This window comes from Tachysurus vachellii, chromosome 17 (genome assembly GCF_030014155.1).
Source record: "Tachysurus vachellii isolate PV-2020 chromosome 17, HZAU_Pvac_v1, whole genome shotgun sequence".
Taxonomy (NCBI): domain Eukaryota; kingdom Metazoa; phylum Chordata; class Actinopteri; order Siluriformes; family Bagridae; genus Tachysurus; species Tachysurus vachellii.
This window is the reverse complement of record NC_083476.1, coordinates 22,751,242-22,771,241: the sequence shown is the minus strand read 5'-3', so window position 1 is coordinate 22,771,241 and position 20,000 is coordinate 22,751,242. Positions and strand designations below refer to the sequence as shown.

The 20,000-nt window shown below is 40.9% G+C and overlaps 3 protein-coding genes across 6 annotated transcripts in view; 1 reads left to right on the top strand and 2 right to left on the bottom strand.

Annotated features, from left to right (window-relative positions):
* Nucleotides 1-12,507, bottom strand: part of rbm27 (RNA binding motif protein 27) — a 14,742-nt gene extending 2,235 nt beyond the window's left edge. The window contains exons 1-17 of one of the 3 annotated variants that reach the window (XM_060891436.1): nt 12,221-12,507; nt 11,547-11,665; nt 9,952-10,082; nt 9,465-9,562; nt 8,489-8,691; nt 7,910-8,197; nt 6,966-7,193; nt 5,714-5,893; nt 5,143-5,289; nt 4,809-4,950; nt 4,101-4,254; nt 3,514-3,714; nt 3,092-3,220; nt 2,815-2,940; nt 2,647-2,721; nt 2,091-2,258; nt 1,787-1,891 (exon numbers count right to left, since the gene is read on the bottom strand). In XM_060891436.1, the coding sequence (XP_060747419.1) occupies nt 1,787-1,891; nt 2,091-2,258; nt 2,647-2,721; nt 2,815-2,940; nt 3,092-3,220; nt 3,514-3,714; nt 4,101-4,254; nt 4,809-4,950; nt 5,143-5,289; nt 5,714-5,893; nt 6,966-7,193; nt 7,910-8,197; nt 8,489-8,691; nt 9,465-9,562; nt 9,952-10,082; nt 11,547-11,665; nt 12,221-12,279 (2,553 nt within the window). In that variant the 5' untranslated portion in view covers nt 12,280-12,507. The remainder of the gene's footprint in view (nt 1-1,786; nt 1,892-2,090; nt 2,259-2,646; nt 2,722-2,814; nt 2,941-3,091; nt 3,221-3,513; nt 3,715-4,100; nt 4,255-4,808; nt 4,951-5,142; nt 5,290-5,713; nt 5,894-6,965; nt 7,194-7,909; nt 8,198-8,488; nt 8,692-9,464; nt 9,563-9,951; nt 10,083-11,546; nt 11,666-12,220) is intronic. The other 2 variants (XM_060891437.1, XM_060891438.1) reach the window with 2 other exon arrangements.
* Nucleotides 12,508-12,589: 82 nt separating this feature from the next.
* LOC132860287 (G2/mitotic-specific cyclin-B3-like) lies at nt 12,590-17,865 on the top strand. 2 transcript variants are annotated; one of them, XM_060891440.1, is made up of 12 exons: nt 12,590-13,111; nt 13,238-13,484; nt 13,638-13,721; nt 13,959-14,059; nt 14,157-14,286; nt 14,573-14,668; nt 14,817-14,909; nt 15,087-15,224; nt 15,440-15,595; nt 15,857-16,006; nt 17,201-17,331; nt 17,407-17,865. In XM_060891440.1, the coding sequence occupies exons 2-12, from the start codon at nt 13,407-13,409 to the stop codon at nt 17,492-17,494; spliced, it is 1,245 nt and encodes a 414-aa protein (XP_060747423.1). In that variant the 5' UTR covers nt 12,590-13,111; nt 13,238-13,406; the 3' UTR covers nt 17,495-17,865. The 2 variants fall into 2 exon arrangements, with proteins under 2 accessions (XP_060747423.1, XP_060747422.1); XM_060891439.1 differs by having other exon boundaries at nt 12,590-13,484.
* Nucleotides 17,866-18,102: 237 nt separating this feature from the next.
* Nucleotides 18,103-20,000, bottom strand: part of ankrd46a (ankyrin repeat domain 46a) — a 4,330-nt gene continuing 2,432 nt past the window's right edge. Inside the window, exon 4 of the mRNA XM_060891442.1 lies at nt 18,103-19,253. Coding sequence (XP_060747425.1) covers nt 19,037-19,253 — 217 coding nt within the window. The 3' untranslated portion in view covers nt 18,103-19,036. The remainder of the gene's footprint in view (nt 19,254-20,000) is intronic.

The window sequence follows — 20,000 nt, the reverse complement described above, 5'->3', positions numbered from 1 at the left end:
CTTTCGGTCATGACCCAAAGCTCATGACCATAGGTGAGGGTAGGAACGTAGATCGACTGGTAAATAGAGAGCTTCGCCTTGCGGCTCAGCTCTTTCTTTACCACAACGGACCGGTATATCGACCGCATCACTGCAGAAGATACACCGATCCGCCTGTCAATCTCCCGCTCCATCCTTCCCTCACTCGTGAACAAGACCCCAAGATACTTAAACTCCTCCACTTGAGGCAGGAGCTTTCCACCAACCTGAAGGGGGCAAGCCACCCTTTTCTGGTTGAGAACCATGGCCTCGGACTTGGAGGTGCTGATTCTCATCCCCGCCACTTCACACTCGGCTGCAAACCGTCCCAGTGCACGCCGAAGGTCCTGATTTGAGGAAGCCAACAGGACAACATCATCTGCAAAAAGCAGAGACGAAATCCTGTGTTCCCCAAACCGGACTCCCTCCGGCCTAGAAATCCTGTCCATATAGATAATGAACAGGACCGGTGACAAAGGGCAGCCCTGCCAGAGTCCAACATGCACCGGGAACAAGTCTGACTTACTGCCTGCAAAGTGAACCAAACTCCTGTTCCGGTCATATAGGGACCGGACAGCCCTTAGCAGAGGGCCCCGGACCCCATACTTACAGAGCACCCCCCACAGGTCACCACGAGGGACACAGTCGAATGCCTTCTCCAGATCCACAAAGCACATGTGGACTGGTTGGGCAAACTCCCATGAACCCTCCAGCAACCTGGCGAGGGTATAGAGATGGTCCAGTGTTCCACGACCGGGACGAAACCCGCATTGTTCCTCCTGAATCCGAGGTTCGACTATCGGCCGAATTCTCCTCTCCAGTACCCTGGCATAGACTTTTCCGGGGAGGCTGAGGAGTGTGATCCCCCTGTAGTTGGAACACACCCTCCGGTCCCCCTTCTTAAACAGAGGGACCACCACCCCAGTCTGACAGTGCTTCAGTGCTTCATAATCGGTCGAGATTGATAATTATTGAACTTTTTATGGCCCATTTAAAATAAGGACTAGGAGAAAAATATATTATATGTAAACCTTTTTATTCTAAACTTAACCTTCCTCTGATCATAATCCCCTCAGTTATTAAGACAGAAATGTCAACAACCAGGAAAACTCTAATAATTAATGTAAACATGAGTCTAAAGTCACAATGAACACAACAATTATCTCTTAACATTTAAACACAAAACATTGTTTAAAATATAAAACCTGCAGAAATATGAAAAAGTAGCTGATTCTTCCTCTTTTATTTACAATTTCCTCACTCACTGCGGCTCATTTTCTGCTCATCAGTCGGCAGTTACTGAGGAGGAATCCAGCAGACCAGCACGAGACAACGATATGGTTGCACCTCCAAACGTGATACTGTTACATGATTGGCTGTTAGTGTGTCACTCCCTATGTTGCTAGGTTAACTTCTGTCTCTATCACAATACATATCGTTATCGTTTTATTGCCCAGCCCTAGTTTATATTTAACAAATATTTTAACATAACCCATCGCTGTGCTTTCAAACACCACATTTGATGGAATGGCTGTCAGTGTGCAGAATAAAGACACAGACAGGCCAAGTTCAAATATTTTTAACTTCTACATGGCACACTAGAAAAAAAACGGTAGCATTGCAGCAGCACGAGAGTACGCATGTCTATTTCAGCATTCTCTGCCCATCAAGACTAAATGCCCATCTTCCCTCTTTAGAATTGTCAGTCACATGTTTCAGGCTTTTATCTAGTGTGGAGTGAGTAGATGGTGAAAAAATGGTGGCTCACCTCAACCTGCAGCTGACCCAGTCTCCTCCTCAGGTCTGTAGTGTCCTCTCCTGCCGTCAGCTTTTTGTGGAAGTCCAACTCTGCATCCAGCAGCTCCTTCTGTGCCTTCATATCAAAATTACAACTTAGAACAACTTTCATACATTCTAACTTTGATATGGACAAACAATGACCAATCCCCACACACACACACACACACACACACACACACACACACACACACACACACACGTATCTATAATGTAATTAAGCCAATAAACCCTAAGTGAACACATGACCTCACAGAGCTGCATGTTATACATACATCTGTTTTGGTTTTGGGCTGAGCAGCATTGCCAACAGACTGGGAAACACCACTGATCTCGTTCTTCAGCTGAGAGATCTTCTCTGTGAGCTCCTTCAAGATCTTCATAATGTTTGCTCGCTCCTCTGGCCTCATCCCACGATTCTTTTCTAGACGATTTATCAAGACCTAAAATTGACAAACAGTTCAGAGCTACAGATGTAGTTACAAAAAGAATTTACTGCAGTATATTAGTCGTCAAATAAAAAACACAAGCCGACAAATTAAAGGAAATGAATCAGTATAAATAAGGTCTTGGGTCACCACAAGCCCATGGATCAGCTTCATAGCGCCATTGGAACTGTACTGGGGAAAAAACATTCCCTCATGTAGTGCAAATTAAAAAAAAATCCCAATTTGAAACATCCCAACTTCCTAATATAATTTCTATGAATTCCAGGTAACAAGACAAATCATGATGGCACAATGATGCAGCAGGTAGCAGTGTCTGGATTCACCAGGATAACGAACGTATGAGAGAGAGAGAGAGAGAGAGAGAGAAGGAATAAAGTTTTACCTTTTGATACTCTATCTGCTTTTCCAGCATCTCTCGTTTCTTTTTCTTCATATCCTGCTGCAGCTTCAGCGCCTCCTAAAGGAGAACAGAGTGGAGAAGTTTAAACTGATGGATAGAAACATGGTCACGCTTCTGCTCCTGCTCTACAGCACAGAAGGAAACGCTCACCTGCTTCTTTTTCAGAACATCCTGATCCTCAAAGGCTTTGGCTGCTTTACCCAGTGCCTTTGGGGCAGGTTTAAACACTGTCCGTGAGTAAAGACCTTTCTGCTGTGTAGAAGCAGGAGCAAGTGCCTTTAAAGGTGAAGCACATTAACACAATTATTTTAAATCTTCAGGAGACATAGAACATGCTCCATGATGATGAGCATTCAGAATATTTTTAATATAAGTGTGTAGATGTGTGTGTGTGTGTGTGTGTGTGTATATCAGCTTAGTTTCACACCAGTGAGGACTCTGGAGCTGGACTGAGTGGGTCGAGCCCGGCCGCAGGCACGGTACCGGAGGTACTGTGCTGTTTAGGGAAGCTCTTATTCAGCACATAGGACCCAGGTGTGTGGGGCTTATTAATAACCTGAGGATAGAGAAAGGGAGGCATCTTAAGGCTTCATAAACACACCAGACACATTTGTGACCAAAAAAATGAGCAATGAAACTTTTCTTTCTTCAAAATGTTCACTCACATTCATTGACTATAATGTGACAAGCTTTAGGCTCTCTTGCTTGCTCTCACATGCTCTTACACGCTCTCACATGCTCACTCTCTTATCAGACACTAGATGAGGTGCTAAGTTTACAAAGAATTTTAAGGTATTTCTCTGTGACACAGAACACAGTCATTATGGAGAACACGGCCTTTACCCTGACCTTATGCACAGGGTTTATCTGTGTGCTGAGGCTGGTGCTCTGGTTGGTCTGCTCCTGGTTCTGTGTCGTGTTCTCTCTGTGCCAGTACACTCTGATAAAGCGGTTATTGAGCACAGCCTCTGTGCTGGAAATCGCCCTCCGTGCCTCCTCGTTGGCCGTATACTGGATCAACGCTGCCTCCGGGTCACCACTAAACACCACCTGCCCCGAAAGCAAACACTCACTAACATCACACCAGTGACAAAGACAATGCAGTAATCCACTAACTTTGGTCTAGAACATTGGTTCTCTGAGCTTTTTTTCTGGGAAATGCCGGGGGGTGGGGGGGCTGGGAAGACAGCAAGGAAATTGTGATTTTATATATATATATATATATATATATATCTCTATCTCAAATAAATATATAAAATATATATATAAAAAAAAGGACTTGCTGACTAATCTGACAAAATACCAAGTGTAGGCAGACGGACAGAAGGGCAGATCACATGGTGTGAGAAGAGCATACTCACAATTTCTCAAGAAAGTTTTGCATGTACTGTGTTAATCAAAATAATGTTTATTAAAGTAGGAGATTACAAATGCACCTGTATATTCACGATGGTCCCAAACTTGCTGAAATGTCCGTTTAGTTTGGTTATGTTGTTGAGTTCACGGGGAATTCTGCGAACTTCCAGTTTGGTGTTGACGTAGTGGTTCTTCTTGGGGAAGGGTGACTTGTGCTGATTGTTAAAATTTTGCCTAGAGAATGAAAATAAAATTAAAAGAAAATATAAATATTTTTATGGATCTTGTGTTGATTAAATTTAGATATTTATTTGCAAATAAATTCCACAAAATTCTCTCAACTTTAAAGAATGTCTAAGGCATGAAGTCTAAGACATGAACTGAACAGGTCTTTTCAGATCATGGTATAGAAAACACAGACAGACACACAGACGTTCCCTTTGCATTAGTGTGATCTGACTTTGCTTCAGCCCTGAACCACATCTCATCTGAAGAATTAGGTTTCGTTCTTTGTGAAGGAGCTCATTAGTAAAATCGGACTGTGGTTCTCGGCTGGAACAAATAGGTGTAGAAACAGAAGCCCTAAAGGGATCGGGTTCAGTACATTTGCTCTCAGTAGGCAGATAAAGCGACTAGAAAAGCACTGCTTTACATCACCACCTACAGTTATGTGGTGATAACAGCAGAGATGTGGTGAGTGATGGACTATGTAATCCTGCATCTAGCAATTTATTCATTTTATTTAGTACTATTCATTAATAGTCAATAATTAAAAAAAAAACACTTACTTGTCAGTCCAGGGCTTTTTGGCCTGAGGCCCATTTCCAGATTCCAGGGATCTCGTCCTGCTGTCGAGCTCCATGCCGTGTCTCACCTCACCGCTTGTGGCAATGGATATCGAAGGCTCAGTCTGGATTACTATGTTAGCAGCTACACAAACACAAAATTATTTTATTAATTACACAGAAATATTCATGATGTTAGAACATTTTATCACAGTGTGTGTAAGGGAACGTTTCAGAACTGGTACAGTCTCATTCAAAATAAAGATATGTATTAAAATAAAAACAACCAGAAACAGTAAAGAATAATGTTAAATAGTAAATCTGTTCAAACTAATACCTCTGGAGCTCTGAGTGTCTCCTGACGTAAGACCGATCAAGTTGGGTCTCTGAGTCTGAATGCGAGGAATAAATTGTCGGTACTGAGCTCGGCCTGTCCCAGTAATAGCTGGAGATTCCGGATTATATGCTTCAGGATCATAACTGTCTGTGGAGTCAAAAAATAATAAAGAAATAATCATAAATAAAAAGCCACTCAACAGCTTTTAATTCAGCCATAAATGAATAAAAAATGTTCATCGTTTTCACTGATACAGAGGAGCACAGAGTTATAACTAAAGTAACTTAATTAAAACGTGTCCCAACACCACCTACTGTTCAGAGCATGTAATTACACCATTCACAATCAATACAGAAAACATATGTACAGAAAACTGGATGTACAGAGCTATAGGGACAAGAGCTGCTGTTATAGAAAATTACCCAATTACTCCTGACACGTGTAGTTCTGTATACAATTTATTCTACAACAGGAGCTAATATGAATTGAGTCTAAATGTTTAATCGGGAGGTGAATCTAAAATTTAACGCCAACAAAGTGGATGAAAAGAAAGACGGCAGAAACAGCTTACATTCAGACAGAGTGTACTGAGGATGTAGAGAAGCAGAAGAAATAGCAGAGGATGAAGAAGGAGGAGGTGGAGGAGGAGGAGGAGGAGGAGGGTTTACTCCAGGTGGAGCCAGAGAGGAGGAGGTGCTCGTCCGTACATGATGTGGAGTCTCTATCCCACTGGTTGGGATTAGAGGCGGTCCTACATGGAACAAAATAGTAAACCGAATCACACTTTAGTTCTACAAACATTTAATTCAGTCTGAGTGTTTAATAAAACTCAGAACTGAGCTCCTGTAGCTTCTGATCATTTTACACTTTATATTTAACAAGAAAAAAGACCAACACCTAGGGGGGAAAATACAAGGCCCTTAACCCTTAAATGCTCAGCTGTATAAATGAGCTGTGCTGGATAAATGCTGTAAATGTAAAATGTAAAGTCGAAACATCAGAATCCTCCTGTCCTAATGTGTGTATCTAATATCTAGAAACCAACATTTATATTTTAAAATCTGCTCCAGAAAACCTTTGGACGTAGTTGCTTTTTTAATTAAATTTTTTTTAATTTTAAACATTTTTAAATTAAACATTTTTAAATGATCCCACAAAGATCACATGACTTGACTTTACAGAATAAGATGTTAGTGCTTATTTACTTTAATGTACATTATTACCATACAATTTATATACTTAAATTATGTGCAAATATTTTCCCCTTACATTTATTTTAACTTTAATAACTTATCAAAATCTCACTGAACTAACGACCTGAACATCCCTGAGCACACTGGACAAAGTCAGAAACTCCGACTGGACATTAACACCCCTGATGTAGATGGCTAAGCTGAGCACGGTCACTTGTCTGTGCTTTCATCATGCACCACAGAGTACGCAGTAAAAATCACCCAGTTTCCTTTTCATATTTTAAACAAACATATTTTCAGTCACAGCAAAGCAAAAAATAAACAGCATACAAAACTGTACAGTTCAGTTCTAAACATTATTTCAACACAACACTGCTGTCATTATTATTAACATCATTCAGCACGGCACAACCAACATTAACGTTCATGATGCAGCTTTACATCAGACTTAATACTGTGGTATATTGTGGTATTTACTCTAATGTAAAGCTGCAACATTTTCCTGGACAAAGACAGAGTTTGATATGATTATAAAATGTCTAAAGTGGTTACTTAAAAGAAGCTAATTCAAGAACTAGAACCAGCAGCAGATGAAACACACCCAAAAAAACCCAGTACCTGTGCACTCACCTGCCATGGGGTAGATGCCTGGTGGCGGAGGCTGCCCGTGGGGTGGGATTGGCATGGGCATAACAGGGAGGGGCTCTACCATGGGGGGCATGGGGAGGGGCATCCGGGGAGGGGGAATGCCAGGGGGAGGGAAGGGAATTATAGTGGGCAGGGCGACGTCGTCCACAATCAAAGGGTCGTTGCCATGGTCGAAAGGACAAAGGTCACCGCGGACACAAAATCCTTTCTCTGAAGAGAGAAAAAAGTTAGTTATTTTATATAAAATTATATCTTTTAGAATAAACGGTGAAATCTAAGCTTTAACACCTGACTGACGTGCGAATGGTGCAGATTTAAACAGAAATAGAGATCACAACATCGACTACTGTGTGTATGTTTGTTCATCATCAGACACTTGGCTCATTACACAGCCTACTTAGGCAACCTGATTCCCTCAGCAGATCATTTCAGTCGTCTGCCACCGGTGTGAAAAAGCTCCTGGGACTGCAGCATAAATATAAACACTACTGTTTTAGAAAAGTCCCTCTGAAGCCGACGCTGACTGAGACGTGGCCCTGGAGAATTCTGACTCAAGCTTATACTCAAAATCCTTTAGCAGTGTTCATTAGCAACAACAGACTCATCACTGTGCCAACAAAAGACACAAATGTCTCTGTGGAGCTGAAGACTGTGTGTAAATCTCTGGGCAACTGATCACAAGGTCTTGAGGTCAAATCCCAGCAAAACTACTGCTGATGGGTTAATAAACATCATCTGTTCAGTCAGTATCAAGTCTCAACTGTAAGCTGTATTTGGATAAAGCATCAGGCAAATGAGTGAAATGTAAATAAAATGAACAAAAATCTCTTCACTGTCCTCTAAAAACAACTCTGATAATCAGATCTTATGTTATTTCAACATGCAAAAATGTGACAGAACATAGATTTAAAATTTAATGTGTTTACCATCATAATCCCTGCAGCGGTGTTTCAACGGGCCGCTCTTTCCCTCGGCATGGTTAGAGTAGTAAGTGGTCCAGTTCTCAGTGGTGCTGTCGGGCAAATGAGCCGATACAGTGTTGGGGATGCTGGGACTGCCCAAGGGGGGAAACGGAGCGCGAGGGTGGGGCAGCGGGAGCAGGGGGAGCTGCGGAGGCTGCTGCTGCTGCTGCTGAGGTTTCCCTAAGGGACCTGATGATAATGTAGTATACGCCTCTGGCTCCTTCCGCTCCTGCTCAAATTTGGACCGGTGTTCTGGGGAAAAAAGGTTTAAAAAAAATTCTCACCAACTCCATAAGCAGAACCACAACTAACAATAAACTAATAAATTAAAAAATTAATAATTATGAATTACTGCTTGGTAAAAACAAAGCTAATCTCTTCTACATACATATAACAGATATAGAAAAAGAAGAATATAAACAATAAGCAGTTAATGATTCTAATCAGGAGAAATGTATTCCTCTAGAGCACTACAAGCATCAATATAATAAACAGCTGTAATGATTTTGTGTGTTTTTAGAGAGAAGCTTGAACATCACTCACCTCGTCTCTGCTCTCGGTCTCTGCTCTTTCCTCTGCTGCTGCTGCGACTGCGACTCCTACTGCGACTGCGTCCTCGTGAGCTTGCTCTCCTCCGGTCATTTCTCTCTCGTTCCCGTTCCCTCTCTCTGTACATCTCGCTGCTCTTCCCGTGGCGCTCTGGCTCCCGTCGTCTGCGCTCGTCTCTCCGCCGCTCGTCTCGATTCCTGGAGGAACACACACACAAAATGAGGGGACCATGACCTGAAGCTACAGCTGATCTGTGAATCATCCCAGAAGCTGTACAGTGCAACAGAAACACCACACAACAGCAGGAAATGCTCAGGGGTCTCGTTTATCAAAGGGTGCATGTTAGTTCTGTGTGAGACCCAGCTGTCAGTAAAGTTTTTCTTTTTTTATCACATGCTTTACACAATAGATGTGATTCCTGATGATTTATGCACAGTCTAAACTGTTTTGTTTGTGCACACTGACACTCATTTGCATAAACATCCCTAAATCACTATATAACGTAAACAACTTCTAAAAGCTGAGTAGCCTGTTTGTCACTCTGGTTTCTGTGATCATCATGGACCAAAACTCTAAGAAGATTAAATTTAATGATGTTCCATGAAGTCAAGTAAAACAATCAAAAGTTAATTTCTCACTTTAGAGAGTAGCTCCAATTCAATTTACTACCAAGTGCCTAACAGAAATGACAATCACCAAACAGCCTAATTTACATTTAGCCTCAAATTTTCCTATTTTCTAACTAGGTTTTGTGCAATTAAATTTGTTTGTTAAAAGCAAAGCATTTACTTTAACAGTTACAAGCCTATTATGCTAGTTGCTGATAATCTCCACCACTGTAACAACAACCCAGTCAGACAAATAAATAAATAAATAACAGATAAGCAACAGTCAGTCAGAAAAGTCAGGTGTTTAATGGAAACTCCATCAATAAATGTACACCAGCATTTATATGTAGGAAGATGTTTACCTTGATTCATTGAAGTCTGAGCGATTTCTCAGTGGACTTCGTCGTCTTCTGCTTTCCTTCTCATCCTCCACATGACCCACCTGAATAGAGAGTGACATCTGAAGTGACGTCAAACAATTTAATAATTACTTTACAGAGTGACTTACAGAAGTGCTGTAAAATCTCTATCCATGACATTTCCTCATCCTAACAAAAGTAATGTAAAAATAATATGTTTTTTATGGTCAGAAATCTCACATGAAGAAACAGACATTACTGAATCTCTAACACTACAAGAGTGTGCGTGCGAGAGAGCGTGCACGAGAGTGTGCTCTGCTTAAAAACCTTGTTAGCAGTGTATTTTTTCTGTACTCCTCTCTATCAGGGTTCTAGTATTTTTCGACTCTGAACATCTGCACCAACACAGAGATGATTTGGTGTTTTCTGTAATACGTCCTAAAGCAGATAAAGATTAGCACTGCAGAAATAATAACAGTAGAAATGTCACCTCTTCTGTTTCAGCAGGCTTTGGAGCTGAAGCTTTTGTCTCTTCTTTAGGAATTTCTTTAGCAGGAGGATTTCCCAGGTAGTTTTTAGTGGTGAGACTTTCAAAGAGTTTCTCCACAAAGCCAGTGGTTTCTGCAGGACAAAAGAGAAGTGTCCATTTATTTAAAAACTGTAAACCTTTAAGTCAGGTTTAGATTCAAAAGGTGGGCTGGAAGATAAAACAAACATCAGCACAGTACATAAACGTATTTCTAAAATATATACAAGATTACATTTTCTAATTAATACACTAGTGTTTATATTAAAAAACACTTGTGTCCAAAAATAGTTCATTACTTTATACTGAATTCTCATTATCTTAATAATTTCTAATAAAATATTCATTGTATGATTCATTGTATCAAATTTGCTGCTTTTAATCAGTTTGTGTCATTTCTGTTAAAAGAAGTATAAAAAGAACACACAATAGGTGCATTAACCCACAACACACACCATTAAACTGATCTTCGCACACTACTGGAGCCACATTTCATACAGTCAGCTTTACTCAGACAGATCTACAGTATCAGGGTTCCCACTCTTTTTCAGAGATCATTTTGCAGGACATTTCAAATTTAGCAAAAAAAGACAAGGCTCACAGATTCACAGACTAAAGTAATATGTTCTTCTCTCCAGAAGTCTTAAAAACAACGTACACTTTATGACTATTACTTAACTATACTTTTAAAGACAATTTGTCATGTGAATGAAATTTCAACCTTTATAAAATAAAAAGACCGCACATATTAACATCCTCTCCTTTCTCAGGCCAATGCCATCATGCATGTTTTAGTTTGCTGTACATTCCCCTTGTACATGATATTCAGATTAACAAGGTTAATATAACCTGCTTACCCGTCACCATTTGCTGAAAACATTCGAGCACTTAAACCATTCCTAGCACCTGAAACCGCCAACACAAGACAGCGTCATCCGTCACAGCGAGATTAAACAGCATAACAAAAAACCCGTCAAAACTCGGCGTCCCTGAACAGAGCGCTTTCTGTTACTAATGTTAATTGTTTCGACCAGTTGTAAACTGTTCTTTAAATGATCAAGAACATTTAAAAATAAGAATTTTCCAAGACAACAAGATTTTTTCCAGGACAATTTATGTTTTCTCTCATTTTCCATGTGTTTTCCAGGACTGGAACATTGGTCATTAATTTTCCAGGATTTCCAGGTTTTCCAGGACGTGTGGGAACCCTGAGTATTGTTATAAAGGTAAAGAGTTCACACACTATGTGGACATTTCTCAGTAATGGTCTCAGTGTGTGACAGTAAAAAACTGTAAGGTAAAGTAACTCCACAGCATAACAAAGTCCTTTTATTAATCTTCAGATATTGTTTTTAAATCATTAGCTGGGAGAATCTGGGTCAGTGTTTTAACAATACTATTTTTGCAATAAAGAAGATGCCACGTGTGATGGACGATCTTCAGTATTAACACCAGACATTAACATCAAAGTCTATAATATGAAAATGAGGTTATGTTCTATATAAAGTTGACGAATCAATCTGAACATTGATTGTGAATGTAGTTTAATGCGGTTTTACCTTTCTGCAGAAACACGTCCAGTTGGTCAGCACATAAAGCCCTCAGCTCTTTCTCTGGTTTGTCTTTTTTCACCAAAGCAACAACGTAGTTGGCCAAAGCTGAAGGATCAGCATCACATCTGCAAAGACAGAAAACAGGACATTATTTCCATATTTCCAGCCTGTTTATATTTGTTCACCACAACGCCCAGTGGATTTGAATATGATTAATAATCACTTACACCCTAAAACATGGACAATAATCAGTAACAAACTTCAGACCGTGACATTTATCCAGCTCAGTGCTTTATACTGCTGTCAGACCCCGAACTTATAAACACTACTAATGAATATTCATATATAACTAACTGTGTGGCCTGAGGGAGAGAAAGCGCTCGCGCTGCTGTAGATAAACCTTCTGCTTTACAGAAAGCCCAGGTTTACCTCACATTAGCACAGTTAGCATCAGGCTAACGAAAGTACACAGTGGTGTTCAGGTAAAGTGTTTAAACTGAAGTCCCACAGCAGCGACATGAGCACTGAGTAATAATAATAATAATAATAATAATAATAATAATAATAATAATAATAATACAGCTGAGTTAAACACAACCCAGAGGGAGTTTAGCATGCTAACAGTTTAGCGCGCTAATATGTGCTAGCAGGCGCTAATCCGAGCTCTACATGTCACTCACATCGGCTCGAGCAGCTTCGCCAGCCAGGACTTCAGCGCGTCCACGTTATCTATGATCATGGTGACAGAACGGTGTTAAACGTGGAGGTGCTGCTGCGCTGCCGCGGGTCTCATCGTCAGTAAACTACCGTTACAGCTCGAGTTTAGGCCTCAGATTAAAGCTCACGCTCGGCAACGCGTTCAAACCCCAGCGCTACCATCACTAACATGCTAACATGCTAACATCAGTGACACCGCACACAGCCAATCACCGAGCGCGCACCACGCACACTAGCGTACTAACGTCACGTTCTGTTTAGTACGGCAGCGTCCACGTCCGGTTCCGCGCACTTTTTTACGACGCCATACTGCGCGTGCGTATGATTTCACGTTATTCCAGCACATTTGTGGCATGTCGATATAAGTGTATATGAAGTTAAATGATGATTGTTGTTGTTGTAGTAGCAACATTACTTTACATTAAGAACACACTTCATACAAATATTATACATACAAACATTTTGAAATACATTTCTTTAATAAATATGAAAAATCGACCATGTCCTCTAAGAGCTCTTTAAGAATGACCTCAGTTTTAACGCCAGTCAGCACAAATATGAGTGACTGTTTTAATGTGACTACATCAGTAATATCATTGGGGTGATCCGTGATGTTTATTCTTGTATATTTATTTAGTATTTGGGGTTAAAACGTTGCTTTTGTAGCCTCTGGACTAAACAGCTGGTACACACAAGATGGCGATAAAGGATCACTGCAGCTTATCGCCCCGCCCCCTTCTCCTATTGGCCAGAAGTAACGCTCGTTATTGGTCGCTGGTTTAAACAGACTTTTGTCTGTGGCAGTTGAGGGGAAAGACAACAACCAATCACAATGCAGCTTGGAGCTGCTTCAGGTTCAAATTTTGTGTCGTAAAACATGTAGAAAATATTTCATTACGGAATAAAATTATCAGCATTTTTTTTAACAAAAGATTTCATGCTTAAAATTCTAATATTTTCCTTTTCTAAAAATCCTGTAGCAGTTGATGAGATCAGATGAGATCAGATGAGATCAGATGTGTCTCAGTGTTTATCCCCAGAGGAACAGCCACAGTAAACACACGTGTGTGTGACGGTTCAGACTGAAGGACACATTCACAGGACACTGAAAGCTGGACATTTTGGGAAGGTCAGTGTTTGAGTAACATCATGCATTGCCCACTGCGGGGGGACTCACATTACTGTGGGTCTAAAGCTCAGAGTAAAGGGACTGGATCCGATAACCAGGTGAGCAAAACTAACTAACTGACACACACATACACACACATACACACACATACATACACACACACATACATACACACACACACACACACACACACATGTTTCTCATGTTTAGATCATTATTTTTCATCTCCTGTACATTTTTATTTGTTACAGGAACATGTTCATCATATCAGAAGAAGTCCATCTTCTCCAAAAGGAGCTCCCAAGAAAAGATCTGCCTTTGTTGACCTTACAAATGTAGGCTGACATTTATTTTACCATATTTCTTTTTATTTCTATTTAAAAGATGTTTTTTGTTTTGTTTGTTTATTGACATTTCTGTGATTATGTTTTTTGTGTCATTTGTAATTAATTAGGTGTCAGGTTCAGTAACCTGGTCACTGGGATGGAACCAAGAGTACTTTTAGTGCATGTACTTTTAGTGCATGTGTTCTTTACCTGGGTTCATAAAGCTCTATCTCTTTTCCCAAACAGACCAAAAAAGTCCAGAATGAAGCCTGTGTCAAGAACATCAACGTGTCCAAGAAGACACAGACAAGCAAAGTGGTTATAAAAGCTAACGACAACCTAAAAGTGTAATAATCAGTCCTCAGATCTTTCATAGACAATTATTCTTCACAATAATAATAAGAATCCTTATTGCTCTACTGTTTAACTGTGTTGTTACTCCAGGTCTAAACACATGTTCACTGAGGAACAGAGTAAAACAGCTGAAGATCAGATGGATCGTGTGAAGGACTTTATATCATCAGACCCTGGTGTGTCTTCTGCTAAGGAGTGGCCTGCAGTCCAAAAACAAATGGTTATTGAATATTATTTTTAAAAAGTAGTTGCTGAACAGATTAAAGTGGTTTTTATCAGATTTACCACATAGTAGTGCAGTGAGTTTCATGGTCTAATCACAGCTCCAGAGTTCAGTTCTGATCTTGTGTTACTGTCCCTGTGGAGTTCTGCTACACGTTCTCCCTGTATGTGTCTATCTATCTATTTCTGTTCATAATCTCAGTCTGCTCAGGTAGATCCCAGGAATTTCCATCCATAGACCTCTGGTCATTACACTCATGGCTTTGAGCCTGTCTGTCCTGCAGGTCCCAGAAGAGTCTGATGTTGATCCGGAGCAAGCTGAAGACTGTTTGAGTCAAGAGTACACTAAAGATATTTTTGTCTACCTCAGGAACCGAGAGGTAAGAATCTCCTGAGGCTCAGTCCAGACTTTGTGTTTAAGACTAAAATATGTAAAATACATGAACACTGTGATTTTGTAACACAGCGACATGAACCGAATTATTTTAGAGCTGCTGTGTGTGTTGAGCTGCTGATTGTTGTTTTCAGGAGAAATTTGTCTTGACTGATTACATGCACGCTCAACCAGACCTGAACGCGAGTATGAGAGGGATTCTGATCGACTGGATGGTGGAAGTCCAGGTAACATCCTGTCATGTGGATCTCTGTCTGTCTGTCTGGGAAATGTTCCCATCTTATTGTCTTATCTGTCTGTTAATGGGTGATGACGTGTCTGATCTCACGGGTGATTAGTGCGATGCGAGTTCTGATTATAACTAAATCTCAACATGTGATTATTTTTACATCTCCACAATGCAGGAAAACTTTGAGCTGAATCATGAAACTCTGTACCTGGCGGTGAAGCTGACGGATCACTACCTGTCCATCACAGAGGTGATGAGAGAATCGCTTCAGCTCATCGGATCCACGGCGATGCTCATCGCTGCCAAGTTTGAAGTAAGACAACAAATGTTCTTGTACAGTTTGACATCTAATGATTTTTTTACTATTACTAAGATGCAACAACTTCTAATGAAAGCTGAGGATCGTGATGGAAGTGTGATTCCACCTACTCATGTTCATGATCAGCATTAGTTGGGTTTTGGAAATGTTAATTTTGTTTCTCTGTGCTTTTAACTGTATAATAAAGTTTATTCCTCATGTTTGTGCAGGAACGCTGTCCTCCGGGGATTGAAGACTTCCTGTACATTTGTGATGATGCCTATGAGAGACAGGAATTCCTTGTAATGGAAAGGAAAATTCTCCAAGGACTTAACTTTGACATTAACATCCCTGTGCCTTACAGGTTCCTCAGGCGTTACGCAAAGGTTGGAGAGTTTCATGCTTTAATTATGAGTTGCTTTTAATTTAATAAACATTATTTACAATACTGATTATAATTCCCACAGGCAGGTTGATGAAGCGCCTGCTAGCACTTGCACTCGGACGATGATGATGATTAATACTCGGTCAAGCTAAAAGCTTCCAAGAACAGAACAGATTATAAAAGCTTCCTTCTGTAGACACACCTGAGTTTGCACCTGTGCCCAGTTTATGATCTGTGATATAACTGTGACCCAAACCCACAGGTGGCTCATGCTAGCATGGAGACGCTAACTTTAGCACGCTATGTGTGTGAACTGAGCCTGCTGGAGCTGGAGCTGGTGCCGGAGCGAGCGTCGCGCTTAGCCTCCGCCTGCCTCCTCCTCGCCCTCATCACTAACAGTCTGGGACACTGGGTGAGAACTTCACACCATTCTGCACATCACACAGCACAAATAAGGGAACAGATCATCTTAATACAGTGGTGTTAAAAAGTTTGTCACAATTTAAATATTAGTCAAAGATAACACATAAACACAACATGCAGTTTTTAAATGAAGGGTTTTTTATTAAAGGAAAACAGAATCCAAACCCACATGGCCCTGTGTGAAAAAGTGTTTGCCCCCTAAACCTAATAACTGGCTGGTCTGCCCTTAGTAGCAACAACTTTCAGTGAGTCTGTTACGGCGCTGTGGAGGAATTCACTTTGTACAGATCCTAAAACAGACAGTTATTTAAAGTTGTACTGGTGTTAAACTGCTAGTAAATACACACATCTGCTCTGGGAGTCACAGATCCATCGCTGGAATCCAGTCCTTAGTGATGGGCGAGTGTTCTACAGTTGGAGGCTTTTTAATGACTTACAGATGGCACACACTCTCACTCACACACACTGACACTCTCACTCACACTGACACTCTCACTGACACTCTCACTCACACTGACACTGACACTCTCACTCACACTGACACTCTCACACACACTGACACTCTCACACACACTGACACTCTCACTCACACTGACACTCTCACTCACACTGACACTCTCACTGACACTCTCACTCACACTCACTGACACTCACACACACTGACACACACACTGACACTCTCACTCACACTCTCACTCACACTGACACTCACACTCACTGACACTCTCACACACACTGACACTCACACTCTCACTCACACTGACACTCACACTGACACTGACACTCACACACACTGACACTGACACACTCACACACACTGGCACTCTCACTCACACTCACTGACACACACACACTGACACACACACTGACCCTCACACTCTCACTCACTGACACTCACACTCACTGACACTCACTCACACTGACACTCACACGACACTCACTCACACTGACACTCACACACACACTGACACTCTCACACACACTGACACTCACACACACTGACACTGACACTCTCACACTGACACTCACTCACACTGACACTCACTCACACTGACACTCTCACTCACACTCACTGACACTCACACTCGTACTCACACTCTCACTCACACACTCTCTCACACTCTTACTCGCACTCTCACTCACACACACTTTTACTCACACTCTCACTGTGTCTGGCGTGCAGACGGTGGCGCTGCAGCACCACAGCGGTTACACACTGCGTGAACTCGGCCCGCTGGTCAGGAGACTGTACGCCATGCTGGCCTGTCCTGCAGACGAGAACCTCAGAGCTGTGGAGAACAAGTACTCTCACAAGTACGTAATATAAATGCGCCGTTCACACGAGATATTTTGTTTCTCATCTATAATCTGTTTCTTTGCCTTTTGCAGAGTTTTCTTTGAAGTTGCGAGGATTCCGCTGGTGAACCTCGAGACGTTAGAAGCAGCGATTTCTGTCCCTGACTTCACTCCGGATTAAAGAAAACGTCCAGAGAATCTGTTCACTACACTTTAATTATTTATTATTTGTATATATTTAATTGTTGTAGTTTTGTACAAGCTTTAAAGGTTTATATTCCGTAATGTCGTTTATCAAGATAGTTATTTTAATGAAGTGGAAACTAAGCATGTGATTAGAGTAGCTCAAGTAAATAAACCGAACATCTCTCTTTACTGCAGTGGATGATGGATCTACTTCACAGATTCTACCCTATGTGGAGTTTCATGATTTTCTTCATCTTCATATGGGGTTCATTTGTGTTCTCCTGTTTCTTCCCACCTCCCAAAAACATGCCTGTATGTGAACTTTATCCTGGACCGAGCAAAATAAAGTTACTGAAGTTCTCTGAAGTTTGTAGCATAAACCTCAAAGTGTATTCAGAGTGGCGTAAATAAATCTTAGTCAGCATCACTGAACATCTGGGAAGAGATGCCATCCTTCAGAGGGCCACACCCACCCACACACCCACACACACACACACACCAGGATTTCTGTGCAGAAGCCAGAGGACCCAGGAGAACTCCACACAGACAGGAGCCTGAGCTCAGGTCTGAACTCATGCTGGAACTACAAGAAGACACTCCACGCTGTATCACCATCATCTTTATTATTAAATAATTATAGCTTTATCATAAGTGCTCTGCAGTTTCTGTCATTACGTAATGATCACTAACAGCCTGCCCTCTAGAGCGAGACGAGGACGTGGACACGCTGACACACTCTGACACACTCGACCTCACCTGATGTTCACGCTGCCTTTATCATATATTTAAGATTACACAATTACAGCCATAAACATCTACATAAATGGGTCATTTTAAGGAAACTACAGAATTAGTATTTTTCCAGTAATGAAAAAAAAATCTCATTAATGCTGCAGACTGAAAGCTTAAATATCTTTAATCTCTAATCTCCAGGATTTAGTTATAGCTGCGTCGCGTCTGTAAAACTCTGCAATGCAAGATTTTGTCTCACAACATAATGATAACAACAATAATGAGTACAAGAGGGAAAAAGTCACTTTACATGTAGACACGTTTTTTTCCATTTCCTAAAACAGCAGTAGTGTTTTTCACTAAACCACAAACATCAGCTTTCTACACGTAAAGGACTTCATGTAAATAATCAAAGGCTACAGAAAGTCTGTGGTTCAGTTCTGTTCCTCATCAGATCGACTGTAAACACGGTGTTAAGGTTCATCTGAAGAATCTGACATTAACACCCAGAACTGTGTGATGATTAACTCACACGTACATTAACATTGAGTTAACGATCAATTCTAGTCATAATTGTACACAATGTGAAGTGTTTTAAATGATCAGGATTAACTTGGGGGGAAAAATCATTGTGCAAAAAATGCACAAGAGCATAAAATCTGTTTAAACTATTTACACAAAAACAAAACTTCAGTACAACACAATCACAAGAGTTTAAGAAGCATAAACATTGTGGTTCCTTAAACTGAGTACTTGTCTTTACTCCCAAAACTCTGTCAGTTCATTATCGCTCAGGATTACAATCCTAACGCACAAGTTCCAGCTGATTTGAACTAAAAGGCAGGACTCCACTGACGTAGTAAGCGATAGCCAGTGAGAGCAGGGCGATGAACAGCAGGAGAAACAGAACCCTCCAGAAGCCCAGATCTTCCACAAACTCCTGCCATGTGGTGCGAAAACTAGAGAACATGCCGTCGCTGCGGTGGAGCTGAGGGTTGAGGAGCGAATGACTCTCCATGGCACTAAAAAGAGGAACAAAGAGATCTTATTTTGGAAATAAAACATGTACATAATAGAAAGTGCTCTATATATAAAAGATGAATGTTTTACAGAGGTGCGGCCCAGTAAAGGGATTTGTATCAAGAGAATTACACAGACAGACTTCCTGTAACACTGTGGAAATATTACTACAAGTTTTTAGGAACTTTTACTAGTTTAGTTCTAGTCTTATAGCTTGTGATAATGCGTTTCCATAGTAACAGCCCATTCAAAGGGACCTGTATGCAAATACTCCACATAATTTAAGACTAATAAGAAACAGATGTTTAAAAAAATCATGTTAGAATAAAAATAAATAAATAAATACATTGATTTAGTTAAGATGCTTATTTAATATGTTGAAGGAGTCTCCAGTGTAAGGTGTGCATGTGTGTGTGTGTATGTGTGTGTGATGTGCAGAAGGAGTCTCCAGTGTGTGTGTGTGTGTGTGTGTGTGTGTGTGTGTGTGTGTGTGTGTATGATGTACTGAAGGAGTCTTCAGTGTGTGTGTGTGTGTGTGTATGATGTGCTGAAGGAGTCTTCTGTGTGTGTGTGTGTGTGTGTGTATGAAGGAGTCTCCAGTGTGTGTGTGTGAGTGTATGATGTGCTGAAGGAGTCTTCAGTGTGTGTGTGTGTGAGTGTATGATGTGCTGAAGGAGTCTTCAGTGTGTGTGTGTGTGTGTGTGTGTGAGTGTATGATGTGCTGAAGGAGTCTTCTGTGTGTGTATGAA